The sequence below is a fragment of the Pipra filicauda genome, unplaced genomic scaffold, assembly GCF_003945595.2.
Source record: "Pipra filicauda isolate LSUMZ 115617 unplaced genomic scaffold, ASM394559v2 scaffold367_size712859_pilon, whole genome shotgun sequence".
Classification (NCBI taxonomy): Eukaryota; Metazoa; Chordata; class Aves; order Passeriformes; family Pipridae; genus Pipra; species Pipra filicauda.
The window spans coordinates 265,248-282,012 of record NW_024104495.1 but is presented as its reverse complement, the minus strand read 5'-3'; the positions used below and the strand labels follow the sequence as shown (position 1 = coordinate 282,012).

Here is a 16,765-nt window from a genome sequence, read left to right as displayed (position 1 = left end):
TGCTGGGCTTCGGTGTGGTAATGGGACGAATGAATTTCCAAGTGGAGCGTGTTATCTGGGCAGAAATATTTTATTTTATTTTATAAAAAACTTTTTTTCTTGCCCAGTATTTTGATGCTTAGGTGACTTCAATCAGCTGTGGCTATTTCTTTCTTTTTGTGACAGTTCCTTAATTTGTAGATATATGTCTTAATGTGTCCCTAGACTTGCATTTTAATCTTTTAGTATACTTTGATAAAGGTGGCTTTTTGGATACAGGTGAATCGTATATAGTTCACACATGTATTCATTTTGGGTGTGTGTGTGAAGAACTATAGAGATGTTCGCTGAAATCTCATTATTTGTCTTATTGTCTTACAGCTGTCCTTAGCACAAGAGCCTGCAGTTGTGGTAGTACTAGTATTCCACGGTAGAGGTGAATAAAAATGATTATATATTTGCTGGACTGTCTTTTTGAAACTTTATTCAATAGTTGATCGTGTTACAGAGCCACATACTTGTTTAGTCTTGAGGCCTGAAGGGAATCCTAAGCTTTTGTAGTTTTAATTTTCTCTGTGTTTGAGGGGGTAGAATGATGCCATGCATGTTTTAAAATAAGTGGTCTTGGGAGCAAGGGACCAAGCCAGGGACTGTGTGTCATGTAGGGCAATTCACTCCTATGCTAGATTAGGAAAAAGATGATGTGGAAAACATAGTCTCTGTTCAAAACAGCTTTAAAAGTAGTGGTGAATTCAACTTAAGCTATTTTATGAACACTTGAACACAACGAACTTGGTTGTCTTTCACTGATTGTGACCTCTGACTGAAGATTTTCCGGCAGGCAGGAAAGGAGCAGAACTATTCTTTCCCCTGTGAATTTACTGACGTCTAAGAAGACATGCAGCCTCTCTCTCTGTGGAAACACTTTTCCATGTTCTGCAGCCTGCTCTCATGCAACTTTCAAGAACTTAAATGTCTTATATCTCTACTCTTCTCTTGAATGTGACTGAAATTGGCCAATGGGCTCAAAAGATATTAGTGAGATCAGATGGACACAGGTCCCCATGCATTGCGTATATACATATGTGGACACCTCCCTCCCCAAGTGATTGCATAACTGATTTCCTTAGGAAACCAGGCTGAAAAAAGGAGTGGAGGGAAGTTAAACAAGATACTATTCAGATCCAGTGAAGCTACTGCAAAGAACACTTGTCAACTGTTTGGAGTACTGTGCACAGTGCTGGTTACAGTGCAGCCGGAAGGCTGTCATTGTTTTGAAGAGGATGAGATAATGTAAAATAATGAAGATAATATTCTGCTTCTCATAGGTTTTGTTTCCTAAACCATATTTTAGGTTCTAAATCATACTTATATATATATACACATTTGACTTTAAAGACAAAAAGAAGTCTAAATATTTTTGCAGAGAAACTGAGGAGTTCTGTAGGGAACAGAATTGAGATGAGCCCTTTTGGAAGGGAGATTTAACAGTGATATAACAGAATCCTTTCCACGAGTGGAAAACAGTGAAATTGCTGGAGAGGTATTCTTCTTTCACCTCTGAGCTCTTTTGACTTGTGAGCTCTCCAGTCAGGATTTTGTTAGAAGATTCTTGATATTAAAATTTTAGATTCTGCAATACACAGTTTGCACCATATCTGACTCATTTAGTTTTCAATATTCCCAACGAAGCACTGGACTGCGGAAGCTTATATGAACTGTTTGTGGTGTGAATTGTTTTTCTTAACTGTTTAAAATCTTGGTGCATAACATGGTGTTTTAAGAAACTTTTAGTATCAAATATCCTGGATCAATAGTCCAGTGGAGTTCTATCATATTTAAGATACTGCAAGTTACCAGATATCCCGTATTTCAGGTTTCTGGGAAATGTCTTACATTTAGGGGAGCATCACATCTTCCTTCTACGTTCAAGATCTCTAAAGGTGCACATATAGCATATGTCATCTGTGTGCCAGTGTGCCATGAGTCTACTGACAGGTATGAATATTTTACAGTAAGCTGTCTTTCTGCTTGTCAAAAAATTATCAACATAATGTTATTTTATACAGTTACCTTTTTTTCTGGCTTTTTTCTGTTTGTTTGTTGGAGATGCAGCAACTTTATCCTGTACCTTCACATGCCAGATGCTAAGACTTTCTAATTAAGAAGTACTTTAGGAAAGAATGGACGTAGTAAGATCTGTAGTTCTGGAAGAAAATAGCAATCAAAGTTTAAATAAAGTTAAAATTATTCCTGTTACCTACACTATTGGGAAAGTTAATCTTGGCTTGATTCTCATTTTTTTTCTGGTATGTGTATTCATTTTTTGCAGTCAGGGTGTTTTAAGCCAAATGCTGATCTTCAGCAATGAATCCTGTAAAGGTGGACAGGGTTTGGTTGTACAATTAGATCATGCTTAAAATTTAGATGATACAAAAAAATTTCATCATGATGTAAAAAGTTTTCAACCCGTGGATTCTGTCTTTGGGTTCATTGAAAGCAAAATTGTCACTTAAGTGGTATATAGTTAAGTGGTGTCTTTCAGTGGTTGCCATCAGGACTGGTGTTTCATAGTATCACATTTTCCTTTAGCATATAGGAATACCATGTATCCTGGTCTGCAGCACTGCCATTCTGTTTAGTGGGATAACAGAAAAATATATAGGGCAGACAGCAAGGAATGGCATGGAATGAAAACCATGTAAGCACAAGCAGGTAACAGTGAAGAAGGACTTGTTTGTCCAAGTCAGGTATTTTTGCAAATGGTTGTCTATAAGACATGCAGTTTACATTTGAAATAACTAATTCTCTGTCACTTTGACTCCTCAGCTCTGCTGCCCGTGTTTGCCTGATGGCTTGGGGTTACCTAGCACTCATAAGCCTTGAGAAAGGAGGAAACACCTTCACTGTTAACTCAGTAACGTTGCTCCTCCTGTAAAATGGACTGCGGAAAGTGTGATTATGCACACTGGGATAGTGTAGGTGAGTTGGGAGATGGTTTCTTTCTGCCACTTGTGTGAGGAGGATGCCAGCTCATTTATGATTCTAGCACAAGGCTGGCAGCTCCATTCACCCCATTTGTGTCCTTATTCCCTCTGCTCATGTTTAAGCCACACATTCCAGCTGGATATGGTGAAAACCTGAAACACAAAGATGAGTTTTTATTTGGCATATATATGACTTAGTGACTTGATTTTGAAACAGTCGTGTAAATGTTTATTTCCACTGATGATCCAGGACATATACTTGGCTGACTTGCTTTTATATCATCTGTTGTACAGATCAGTACAACAGTAATTTTATTTAGTTTTAAGATTTTATGCTGTCTTCTAATACAGCTAGAGCATGCCTAACATTCTCTGAGCATTATCAAATCATGAAGTCGGTTTTAGATTCAGAAAGTTAAGAATGAGAGTCTGTGAATGAATGGATTTATAACTTGGAAATGGCTTATGCAGCTTGTTGGTTGATGTTAACCTTGCCTGTGTTTAAAATCATATTTCGAGTCTAGTATCAGCTCAATTTTTAATGCTACTTTAAAAAGTATTCTAGTTTCAAGTCATTAATACTTTAAAATTCAATTTTTTCTTTTACAATATTCTAATTTTTGCACTGCTGGCACTGTTATCATATTTTAAAAGGAAGCTAAAATCATAAGTAAAAATATATAAAAAGAAAAGGGCTGTTTGAGTTTTTTTTTAATTGTTTTTATACTCCCTCTGCTGGCTGTTTCAATTACAAGTACCTGTACTCAAACATTTTTACTAAATCTGCTCTTCCTTTTACTGTTTTATCAAATAAGCAGTAAAGTGCATTGATTTCAATCTGTATTTAAATTTTCTTAAAAAAAGTATAATTGTTAAATGAAGAACACTATTTGCAGGAATGGAAAGTCTGACACTTTTTTAATGGAGCAATATTTTTATTTTTTTTTATACCCTGTATTGATTTGAACTCCTGTCCCAAAAACGATTGAATCTTTGAGTGTGTCGACTGCATCTTCACTAGTAAATACCACAGAAATAACAATTCATGTATTATACCAAAAGATTTGGTTATCTATTTCATTTGTTGTAACAAATTTAGTGCCCAGCTTTGTTTTATGCAATAAAACATAAATAATGATGCTATGTTTTGTTATGTTAAAAAAATAAATTAAGTCATGAGTTTGACTTACATCTACTTAATTAGCTACAAGGCTGCACTCGAATTATTCTGCAGATGTAATGGATAATTTCTTAAGGTACTGGTTTTGTTACAGTAATAGTGTACAATAGTGTTCATCCAAAATATTTATAGCACCCAAAAATTATAATTCTTCTTAACTTCAGAGGTTATATGCAAGGGTTGCTGTATGTATTATTGAAATGAAGACATTGCATTCCCCATGGGTGTCAATAATGGCTAAAACAGTTCAATATTTCTTGTCGGTATTTCTGCTAAAGATCCAGACTGCTTTGTAGTGTCCTCACTTGTGCTGGTACTTGGCTTCCCACGGTCGGAGTTTGAAGAGTGCCACCTACTGATTGACAGCTCCGAGAGCGCTACCGCCTTTCCTGTCTGAAAGCTCTCGCAGCTCTCTTATCTTGTGGGATGTGACAAGTTGATGCAGTTGAACCTGGCAACTGCGTTGAATCAGGTCCCAGCTTTGACCTCTTCTATTAAATGATGCTATTTTTTTTTGCTAATTTGTTTCAAGGTGAGGACACAGGGTTTTCATCCTGCGAGGTGGGCTTCCCTTGCCCCCCTTGTCCCCTTTTTAAAAGCTTTTGAGAAAGTGGTGTATTTCTGTAGTTTCTTCACCGCTCCTTGTCAAGCTGTCATAATTAGTGTGGGAGGAACCAGCCTGGCTGATGTTTATTGAAGACTTTGGCTTCTGCTATGCCAGACGATGTAATGATGTGTTGCACACTCGAATGAGACAGTTCAGAAGGCGCATAACAAATCCATAGTCATGACTTTGTTAACAAATGAACATTTCAGAATGCTTATAATGTGATTTTTTTGCAGGGGAGAAGGACAATCTTGTTAATAAGTTCTAAATTTTTTTATGGTAAATTCATGAATTCATCTTTACTATTAGTGCACTCTGAGAATGCTTTATTTCAACATAGAAGTATGCTAATTGTGTTCTTAAAAAAAAAAAAACTGGCAAGTGTATGAACTAGTTTAAAAAAGTGTATCATTTACATACTTACAAAGAACTCCTTTATTTCAAAATTCTTTTTATATATCTTTTTCTCAGTGATTTATTACCACAGGAAGCTTTCTTAGTTCCAAGTTCCTAAGCAGCTTGTCACAGGTGGCATTAATAACAAAAAATATTGGTTTTATAAATTTCATATTCCTTTGAAAAATACATTGATAGCAAGTTTTAATTTGGGTGAGATTTTTAGTGATAAAATATGACGTCATTAAGAGATGCCAAGTCTTAAAGCTCAGAAGGACTAGAGATGGAGCCACTGTATCACTTGAAGGCTTTCTGAAAAGTTCTGACTCAAGAATACTAAAAGAGAAGGCTTTTGGATGTTATTTACTATCTTCAGAGAAGCCATACTAATGTTATTGGTATCTAATTAAAATAATAATAAAATAAAACTAAATGTAGAAGCAGCAGTAGTAATCTGACCTTCTTTGATGCTGGGACCCAAAGAAGAGATTGTCAGGGTCTGAGACCAGTTAATCCACCTTCCTTCTGGAAACTGTGAAGATTTAATGCTTTCATTAGCACTTACTGATGTGATTCCTTATTTCTGCATTATTAACCAACTCTCGTGCAGCAGAGCTGTACTTCTCTTAACAAAGTTTATTCAGCTGTTAATGATTTCAACATTCTTTCTTCCTCTTACCCTTTCACTTGCATCAGAAAGAAATCCCCTAATGTCAAGCCACAAATTCTTCCTAAAGAAAAGTAAACTTTTGCATCTGAAATTCTAATAACTTTGTACAGGAACCTCACATCTCTAATCCTTCTGACCCATATGTACCCAGAATAGCAGGTTTTTGCAGCTGCTGACAAGCATTGCTATGCTCACCTTAATAGTACTGCTTGCTTTGCTTCACCCTGTGGGGAAATTTTGGAAGTAAAGATGCCCCTTTCTTTGTCATATATATTTTAGTAGGATTTCTGCAACATTAGGGTGTTCTGCTGCTTCAGAGAATAAAATGCTTAGCCTGAATTATGGGAGTTAAATGTGCATCCTTTTTATTATTTTGTAGTTTTTCTCACTGCCTAGTTTTTATATCCCCATTATATTTCTTCCATAGTACCTTATTTTATTTGCTTCCAAACTGGATAAAGCTGTTACCCTCTCTTCTAATGGTCTTTGACTTAGTCTAAAGAAAAAAAAAAGTCTCAGTATTTCAGTAATGCTCTTTTTTTCCCTAACACATAGCAGTGAAGTTTATGATAACTCACTCTTTCACTTACACTGGGTTTTTTGTGTCTATATTTTGGTTATATGCATATACAGATACCTTGACAACTTTTCTAGAGTAAATTCTTTTTTGGAACACAGCTCAGTCAGTTATCCTTTCTTTGTATGGCTTTCTCTCTTTCAGTTGTATCTGTAATTTCAACTTAATGTAATTTCCTCTTTGTCCACCCATCAGCTTATTTTAGCTGATGTTTCCGTCTTGATTGCTGAATTGTTTTGATTTCGTTTCTTCCAGCAGTGGGCTGGTGTCTTAGCCTGTTCTTTTTACAGTGTTTTTATTTTACCTGACTGCTTTTGTTGAGTGAAGGCACTATGGTGCTGTTGCTCTTCTTCTGGTATAGCTCACTTCAGCAGTATTGTCTGGTTTTTTTAGGTAAGATGAAATTTTGCATGGTAGTTTGAAAATGCTCACTATGTGTTCAGTATTTGTGGTGAGTCATTGTATTTCCTAATCTACCACTGTCTGCCCAACCCTAAGTGTGATGTCAGTAGAAATTTTTTTCTTGCTTTTTTTTAAGCACACGTAAGACTGATGAAAGTTACTGTTTGATGTAACAGGAAACTGAACTCATCTGTTCTCAAAACAGGCACTGCCTTAGCTAGTATGCTCAGGTTTCATTGTGTCAGGCTCCTGTGCCTCATTCTTGAGAGCAAATTGCTTTTGTGTGGATGTGTCTCACTGTTCCTGTGTCTTCAGTTTTCACCAGTAAAGACTCCTGAGACAATTACCCTTGGAAAGCTACTTTTTTATGCATCTTGAGTCTTAAATGTAGTTCTTTAACCTTCAGCTCATGATTATGAATGCAAGAAGGTTTTGGGATAAGAGGTACCTTTTGAGAAGTTCTTTGAAGACATCAGAGAGTGCAGATGACCTGCAGTTTCCAATGTCTATAGAACAGTGCATCTCTCATACAATTTTTGGCTTAGCTCTTGTGGTGGTAGAAAGAACTGGATCATTTGGCGTGTTGTAGGAACTTTAACAGACTTTTTCGTGGGTAGGATTTGTTTGTAGTTTGCATGGTTGTTTCAAATCTTTTTTGGACTTTTTTTGGAGTGATAAGCAATACTTATACATTTTGAGCTAAGCACAGAGAGAGTGTGGGCTCGAGCTTTTCTGCTTAATTTTGAGAGTGCTCCTTGGTCCAGTTTAGGCTGATGCCTAACTGTCTGCATGTGTGTTGGGAGTAAGCAAAGGGGGACTGTTCCCAAAGGGCAGTGCTGTACTTTCCTCTTCTGACCTGGAGAAAGGAGGAGAGTTTAGCTTTGCAGACACAAGCTGTGTCATGCCCCTGTACTTTGTGGCTAGAGACCAGGCCCTGGGCTGTTTTAATTACTTGTATAAGGACATAGCCATATGGACCAGCAGAGGAACCAAACAGTCTAAACTGTTTGTGGCAGTAGGCAAACCTTGTTTCTGCAGACCTTTTTTCTGCAGACCAAGTTCTCCTAGAGAATGAACCACAAGCTCTACAAAATCCTGAATGAAAGATGCATCCAGTGAATAAGGGACCATTGTTGGAGGACGTGGCTTGCTGCCCGACTCAGTGCAATTATTTGTATTTAAGGTCTTTGTCTCCTCAACTTGCTGCTTTAAAAGAATTTTTGAAAGTTGTGGCTAAAATGTGTAAATGAATGTTTACAGGGGAACAAGAAGATACAAAGTCTGTCAGTTGACAAGGATGAATGAAGTGTGTGTGGTGATATCACATATCTTAAGTTAATGAAAAATGATGGAGACATATCCATCCATGACAGTAGTATTGAAGGGGTAAAAATCAGAAACAGAAAAGGGATTGTAATGGTAAGAGAAGATAACATTTTTTTGCTCAAAAGAATGCAATTACAGCAGAAGAAAATGTTCATCCTTATAGTGAAAACTATTTATAAACTATGAGAAGTTTCTTTTGGGGTAGATGAAAGGTGTGATATATAAATATCTCCCAGCAAATCATTAAATTTCTAGGAAATCTCTTCAGTGAAGTATGAGATTTCACTGAAGTGTAAGATATAAGATGACCATTTGTGTTACTTTTTAATGTCACAAATGTTTTGTTTCTGCTTAACTATAACTTTTTCCTCTTTAACAACAACATAAGTGGTGCCTGGTGAATATTATAAACTTGATGAAGGTAATTACAGATAACGTTTTAATTTAGTTCTTTACTTTTTATAGCTTAATATTCATGGATCAACCAACTGCTATTTGACAATCTCTTGTTTATTCCAGCTGACAGTGTCTTTTACTATTTTTTAAGGTCACTGAAAGTTTACTGTTCTACCCTATGTGTTTTTTCTTTTTTTTTTTTTTTAATGCTTAGTTGTAGTTTAATAACTTATCCACCTTATTCCTGCTTTTTTTCTAACAGTTTATTAAAGTGTAATTTGGCTACACATGCCTTTTCTCTGTCTCTTAACATGAGTTTCCTTGGATGGCTCTATCTGTGGATATGTTGTGACTATAGCAAACATCACTGTGGTTGGTTAGTTTGCTGATGTGACCTCTTGCTTTTCACGACAAGCCTTGGTGCTTGTTTACAAGATGATGTTGCAGGTGTTACCCTCTGATTTGACTGCAAGGCTAATTTTTTTGTTTGTTTTTGTTCATTCAGCTGTTTGTACCTTTTTAAAAATATGTTGATCTACTCTCTTAGCGCTTTGCAACATCTCATTATAACAACTTGTGTTTGAATCAAAGCAACTAGCCGTTCTGCTGTGCCGAGAAAGACTTTTTTCCTAAGTGCTTGTAAAAAGGCGGCTTTTGTTTTTCTTGTTTCACAATTTTGCTGTTTATGGAGCTGAAGGGAGGAATTGTAAGGAAGTTGAAATCTGCTATATATATCAAAATTGAAAAGAGAACATGAGAACAGTTACACAGTTATATTGAGCAATTGGAATTTTTAAATTTTCTTGCTACAACATAAATTGGTAAGGCTTAAGTTTTGTTTAAATATAGAAATGCCCTGCTCTGAACTTCACTTTGGAACTTAAAAACTCAGTTGACAAACTGGTTCTAAAGTCTCCTAAAATACTTTTATTGACTTATACTAATATAATTTTGATAGTTTTTAGACATCAGAGATGAGCTTTGGCAATTCTACTAGTGCCAGCTGAGGTACCTAACCTATGTTCCTCTGCTGGAAGTCACTCCCAGATTAGCAGCAGTAGCAGAAAAAAGGTTCAAGCACATTGGCTTCCTAACTTGCGATACATGCAAAGGTGAATGTCTGCTAACTTACTGAGCTGTAGGCTGCTGTGATGGATGAAGAAACACAAAGATGACCTTGGGTCCTACTCATGTGCTGGTGATCTCTAGAAGCAGATTACAAGAGGCTGTTAGGAGCAATGAGGACATAAACTTAAACCTGCTTGCTTCATCCCCTGTCAATGCTGGAAAGTATCTGACTCCAAAGCAAACTGTTTTAGGAAGCTGAGATATGGTAGGTTCCTGTTGAGTGGAGTAAGTTTTCTGTTAGTTAACTTCCTGAATAAGTTCAGGAAGTTGATTTTGTGTAGTCAAAGGTTCACCAGTGCTGATGGGAAGCCTGTTGACATGTCAGCCTATTGCTGGGAGCTGATGAGAGGATAAACCCCCCCTTTCATCAGCAGCTCATCTTAGATCAACTTGGCTGTGCTTGGTACACTTACGCCATAGTTTCATGGTCACTTGAAGTTCACGTAAACTAACCCTCCTGTTTAAATAAATGGTCTAATTCTTCCTCCTTAAGGCTGCTCTTTCTATACATGAGTACTCCTCCCTTTTGCAGGCACATTTGTGAGTTGAAAGTGCATGTTTAAAACATGTTATTTAACATGGAAGATGGGGATATAGCATGATTTATGTAATATAAATTTTGCTATCTTGGAAGTCAGCTTTATGAAGGTCTCTACTTGTATGCTCAGGGTTTTTTGTTTTGGTGTTTGGTTTTTTTTCCCCACAAGACTTTTACTTCTCTTGCCCAGTACTTCACCTAGCCCACAATGTGCATGATGTAGACAGGAAGTATTACTTGTTATCTTCTTTTCTTTGTAGCAAACCCCAAATCCTTCTAATTCTATAGTGAAGACCTTTCACAAAGATGGAACTGCTAGTTGTCTTTGGGGCTTTTCTACTGGTGGTAGTTGCATAAAAGTTTTATGGGAATGAAATACATTTTTTTTTCATAGAATCACAGAATAGCCTGAGTTGGGAGGCACCCACAAGATGATCAAGTCCAACTCCTGGACCTGCACAGACACATCCCCAAGAGTGACTCCATGTGCCTGAGAGCATTGTCCAAATCCTTTGTGAATTCTGCGAGGCTTGGTGCTGTGACCATTGCCCTGGGGAGCCCGTTCCAGTGCCCAACCACCCTCTGGGTGAAAAACTTTTTCCTAATGTCTAAACTAAACTTCCCCTGACTCAGCTTCGTACCATCACCCTGGGTCCCATCTCTGGTTACTACAGAGAGGAGAACAGTGCCTGCCCCTCCTCCCCCTCTCACGAGGAAGTTGTAGACTGCAATGAGGTCTCCCCTCAGTCTCCTCTTCTCCAGGCTGAACAGACCAAGTAACCTCAGTTGCTCCTCATACGGCTTCCCCTCAAGGCCCTTCATGATATTCATAGTCGTCCTTTGGATTCTCTTTAATAGCTTTTATCCTTTTCTGTGCTAGGGGCAGTAATAGTCTCTTGTCACTTGCATATTACCGAAGAATGCAAAAGGAAAGGGATTAGGAAGAACTACAAGAATATTCACTAGTTTTCTCTATGTCAGTGATTGGAGATAACCTGAAATAATTATATTCACCATCTCTACCCATCCCCTGCCCCAAGCACTGAGTGAACACAAACTAATTCTCACAACAAACCTGGAAGTTTTCTAAAGTGGGAGATTATCAAAACTTAGACAGCACACTGTCTTTCCAAGCAGTTGGGGAAACCCTATCAAAGTAGATGAGTGGCTACAAAGTAGAAAAATGGCAAAGCCGCAATGAGAATTCACCACTTGGCTTCTAATCTGGGGGTCTTTCTGCCAGATAACATTGCTTTAATGATCCAAGCAGAATGTTGCTGTAGCTTCTTGTGACTTTATTTGTTTTTGTATGTGTCTTTTTTCTGTAAACAAATCCCAGACACTGGGGATCTGGGAGCTTTGGTTGAAAAACATAATAGTGCATTGTTCTCTTCAAGGCCAAAATTGAGACCACTTTAAATGTTCTTGCATTAAAAGCATGAAGTGTAAAGTAAGCATTAGTTTTGATTAGACCTACTTCTGCTGCTGCTGCTTTTCTAAGATGCATTTTAATTGAGGGAAGAATTACTGTTTTAGCAAATAACATTATACCTGTTGAGAAATGGTGAGAACAATGAAGATGATAAGTTTACCTCACCAGCATCAATAAGACTAGGGGAGAAAAAGAAAGGAAAGAGAAGACAAACTAGAGGATGTCCTTCAGATGCTTCTAGACTGTATTTGCAATTCATAGTTTTCTGACCACTTACCATTTTCTGCCTCATTTATTGATCTCCAGCATTAGAATTTGCAGCAGTTTTACTTCACCTTTTGCTATGAATTTGCTCTTAGTTTCAGAACATACATTCATCCTCCTATATATTTGTTAGTATGGTCTGGCCACAACTAATAGTGCTACAGTCAGTGGTGTTGCTTAAAGAGCGAAGTACTGAGCTGTACTGAGAGAACTGCAGTTAGTAATGTAATTTTTTGTAGATGTTTTCATAACTCAAACCGCCATCTTTGCATCAGCTGGGAGATCTTTGTGAAACTGTTTCAGAGCTCTTGAACTTCAAAATAGCTATTGGAGTTTGGGAGGAGTATCAGTAAAGGGTGAAAATAAGGAGAAATAGGTAAGCACATTTAAAATAATACAGTGACTGTAAAGTAATATATCTTCAGTCTAGATGATGGTTACTGATACGTTACCATGTTTCTATCCAGCATGCACTTTTTCAATAACATGCAGAAGCATGGATAATAGTCACTTCCTGTCTTGTACTGCTGGAGATTTTATGTGGTCCTTTACTTATTGGTGTCTTTTATATTGTTTGGCAGTCAAAATCTGCATGTGAAGGTTTAGTCCTTCAGTTTTATCAACTGATCAGCTGATGCGCAGTTTAGTGAAACTTTTGAATTCAGGTTTTGGATTTATTTAGTTAGTTTTTAGCAGTTTATTTCTATCACACACTTTGGTAATAATCCTGTTCTGAAAAAAAAATCCCAAATGTATGTATTTTTGAGTTATTTTGGTAAAATGCTGTAATACAAATACTGTCATCTTACTGACATAATGCTTTTTTTTTGGAGCAGTGCGTAATTTGGGTACCACCCAAAGTGCTGTTCTCCTACTTTGTATGTTTTCATATTTTAGCTACTTTGCTTACATGGTTTTTCTGCTGAAACACTGTGAATCAGCTCAACTCTGTGCCTGCTCAATTCAAATGAAGTAAGACAAAGACCAATAACCCCTAAACCTCAATCAATTCAGTGGGCATTAGATCTGAAGTCTGGATGCTCCTGGTGCTTTTTCTTTTCTCCTTGCTTCCTCCACCCATTGCTTGCTGCCTAGAATGTCTGCTATTGCATAAGATGGGCAGAGCTTCTGTTCTTTTTTTGCAGCTTCTTGTTCATGCCTGTGTGGTCTTCCTAGATGCTGGTTTTTGTGAATTCACATCTGATGCATGTATGGTATGGTCAAATTTGATTACAATTAGTCATAGGGTCAAAATCTATTTGTAGGGGCAAATTTTGTAGCTAAAAAGCCAGTAAGGCAGTTGCATGTGTTGTTTCTTTTGACCTTCTAAAGATCTGTTGGGTTTTTGTTGTTCTTGAATCTTTATTAGTTCTCTTGGTAGCATTAAGGTTCTGTTAATGATGGCTCTAATTTCTCTGGATTCCTGAAATTTTTAATGTGTTATGCACAAGGCATAGATACATAGCTTCTGCAGGAGAGGTCAGTGATGTTTTCAGTAGCTTTTTACTTCTCAAGTGTAATTTACCAAGGGACTCTGCAATCAAGTCATCATGATGGGAAGTGCATCTCATCTGATGTAATGCATTTGTGTTTCCTGGAAACGGAACAAAATCGCAGGTCCTCTTTGTTTAATGTGAGATTTGTCATTGATTTCTGTTGCCATGATATTTACTCCTTGATCATTATCTTTATCATTTGATCATTCTATTGTAATGGATTGTTTGTGCTTTATGAATCTGATTTCCTGACATCAGTCCCTCAAAGAAGTATTGAAAGTTTTTATTCATGAAGAGTATTTTTACAAAATATTTTAAAATATGGTGCAACTAAATCAGATTTCAACAAAACTTCTGGTCTGTTTCTCTGCAGACTATGCTAAAACAGGGGATCAACACAATCGATACAGCAAGAGGACCTAGGTGCATAAAACTGGATGGACTTGATAGATAAATTCTTCAGATAGTCTAAATATTTATCTAATGCATATTACTCCTGTCAGGATTTATCTAATGTGTATTAGTCCTGTCAGGAATATATTTTCTGATGAAGATATATTGTTTCCTCTCAGTCTGTCTTGGAAACTAAAATACAGTAAGTTGAAACACTTTGATCCTGTAGACTGCAACCATATGTTTAAGCCAAATCAGTTTGCTTTCCTATATGTTATTTTAACCATTTTGTCTAATACCTCATTTAATCTGAAGTAGAAACACATTAAAATTCATCACTTGAGCAATTTTCAGTATCTACAACTGAATATTATATTTTGACCAATGGAACACAGTGACTCTGTTGCTAATTTTTTGACCTGCGGTGACTTCAGAAAAAGTAAGTCATGTTATACAAGTGATTGGTATACAAGTGATTTTTTGACCTGCGGTGACTTCAGAAAAAGTAAGTCATGTTATACAAGTGATTGGTTTGAATGCTTGGGGTGCCCAGATGTTATTATCTGGTCACAGTTGTTAGCATATGGCACACAAAAATTTGCTGTAATGATAATTTGTAGAGTGACTAATGATGTGTAACAGATTTTTGACCAGAAAAATCTTCAGAAACGCTCCAAGGAAAGAGCCTTCCCTTAGTTATTCTTGAATTCTTAGTTATTCTAAGGAATTCAGTGGGGATCATGGCAGGGGAGTAGACGAGAGGTTTGATGCTTAGTAACTTTAGCTGATTTTTTCTGTATTTAAGGCATTGGTGGCATAGGGGGTGGGAAAGCATACAGCCAATAAAAAAAATATGAAGCCAAAAAGTCCTTCCTGTCTACAAACAATTTGATCACCAAGTTGTTTTTAGACTTCAACCAGACCTGCATGATATTGTTGTGGTAAGTTCTGTCGAACTTTTTAGGCACTCTGCCAGTTGCTTATGTGTGCAGATATGGAAGCAAAAAAAGCTACTCGCAAAGGTTCCCCTCTGTCTTTGTCATAATGGTACTTTGATGGCTCTGTATTATTAAAAATAACAGTAATTATATTATGTAATTGTGTTACGGGTAATCCTTTGTGCTGTTTCCTAGCTCATGATCTCAAGGAAGTTTGAAAGCCATGGGCTGAACCTCGTGTCTGCTTTGACAGGAAGAGAATGGCAGCTAGACGGACAGTTGTTCTTTCTGTATGCCAAAGCTTAACTCTGCATAAATCTTGCTGAAGAAAACTTCTGCAAATAGTTTAAAAACAGAAGGATAAAATTATTTTGTAAAGTAAAGCAAAGCATGTTTTTGTAACAGCTGGAAGATACTTATTCTGTTTACGGTCATTTTGTGGCTGTAGTTTTTCCAGGCTAAAGATGAATTTGCAACTCAAATCCCAATAAAACTCTCTAGACAGGAGCTGGATCTACAATTGAAAACTGTACATAGATATTTATTTATTTTTTGCCATATAGACCTTTATTCTTTTAAGAGGAGTTATGTGTCTCTAAACTTTGTGAATTAAATGAAGACTGGTTTAGCTTCAGATTTCAGGAAAATGAACTTGGAAGAATACTATCTAGGTGGTCTGAATTAGTGCATAAGGTATGTTAAACTGGTGGAATTTTTTTCTTTTTTCACACATTGGCGTACTCAGTTCCTACTAACATTTGAAACAGCTATCGTCCTGTTTGGTTTCTTTGGTGATTTAATTCATATTAATTCATGAGTTTTTCACATGGCCTTTGTATAAAATCATACATTGACAGAAGTTCAAGGGCATGACCTGCATTTTGTGTTTATTAAAAAAATGGAAATCAAGGGAAAGGAGGGAATTGCAAGCCATGATGGGTTTTCTAATGAAACTTCCACGCAGCTCTGCTGCTGATTTCTCCTTATGTGTATGTCTGACAGAAAATGAAAGCCAGATTTCCTTTACTAACTCCTCTGTGATAAAAAATAAGATCTTTTTCTCTGGTGGCCTGAAGCTTGGGGATGTGGAGATGGTGACTCATATTTTGCTTATGAAAGGGTTGTGATATTTTTGTGGAACTTTTTAATAAAACAGAATATTAAATAGCTATTGTAAAAAACGGCACCACTGTGAAATACACTAAAGGTGCATTTCTGAATTGTAAGTTGCATTTTGGACTTGAAACAGACTTTTCTACAGTGTTTGTGGCAAGTATTAAAAGTGAGCTGTCAACGACAGTGTTGGTCCTGTAGCGGTTGGAATGTTAGAGCATAGAGATGGTTCTGATCCGATGCTGCAGACAGGCAACTCCCTGCTTGTCTTCTAGCCAGCTGTGCAATGTTCAGTGCTAAAAGTCTGTCAATGTAATTTTTTTTGGGGGGACTCTTGTGGATGCAAAGTTCCCTAACATACACACTAAAAAGCTGCTGGGATAATGATTTGGATAAGAATAATTAATTACGTTAACTTAATTCCAGGTTTTGAAGAGCATTGCCTGAACAAGAATATTTGGCATCTGAGTATGTTTTAGTTCATTGTATGTAACTGAGCTTTTCTCAATTGGAAAAGGAAAGCAAGAAGTCGCTGCATTTCAGGAAATGGATATCTACTTTGCAGCATATTTAAGTCCCTTTACCCTTTAAACTCAGCCCATGACAGTAGTTCATACACAGGCACTTGCTATCTTTGGCTTGAATTTTCAGACATCCCTTTCTTTGACTCAGCTGATGGGCTTGTGACATCTTTGAAAAGCAGCAGGCTTTATGAAAATAAGTGGTAGTTGCTGTTTCTGAGGCTCTGACGAGGAAAAAGTGCTGTTGGTATTGGTTGAGAGATTGAAGTCCAAACTGTGATTGTAAGCTGGTTTACCATTCTACAACTTTTCTTTTGGTATTCACATAATTGAATGTAGACAGCACTTGTTTTTCAGTACTGTGGCATTTTGAAGTGGACTACTGTGCTGAATGGATGACATAACCCTTCATCTGACTGATT

General features: G+C 37.0%; 1 protein-coding gene across 4 annotated transcripts in view; it reads left to right on the top strand.

Annotated features, from left to right (window-relative positions):
- PDE10A (phosphodiesterase 10A) overlaps positions 1–16,765 on the top strand; it is a 346,650-nt gene that overhangs the window by 180,855 nt on the left and 149,030 nt on the right. Inside the window, exon 1 of one of the 4 annotated variants that reach the window (XM_027729502.2) lies at positions 2,828–2,961. The exons of the other annotated variants lie outside the window; for them this stretch is intronic. Within the exon in view, the coding sequence (XP_027585303.1) occupies positions 2,919–2,961 (43 nt within the window). The 5' untranslated portion in view covers positions 2,828–2,918. Of the gene's footprint in view, positions 1–2,827; positions 2,962–16,765 lie in introns of those variants that run through there. 4 annotated transcript variants of the gene reach the window in all.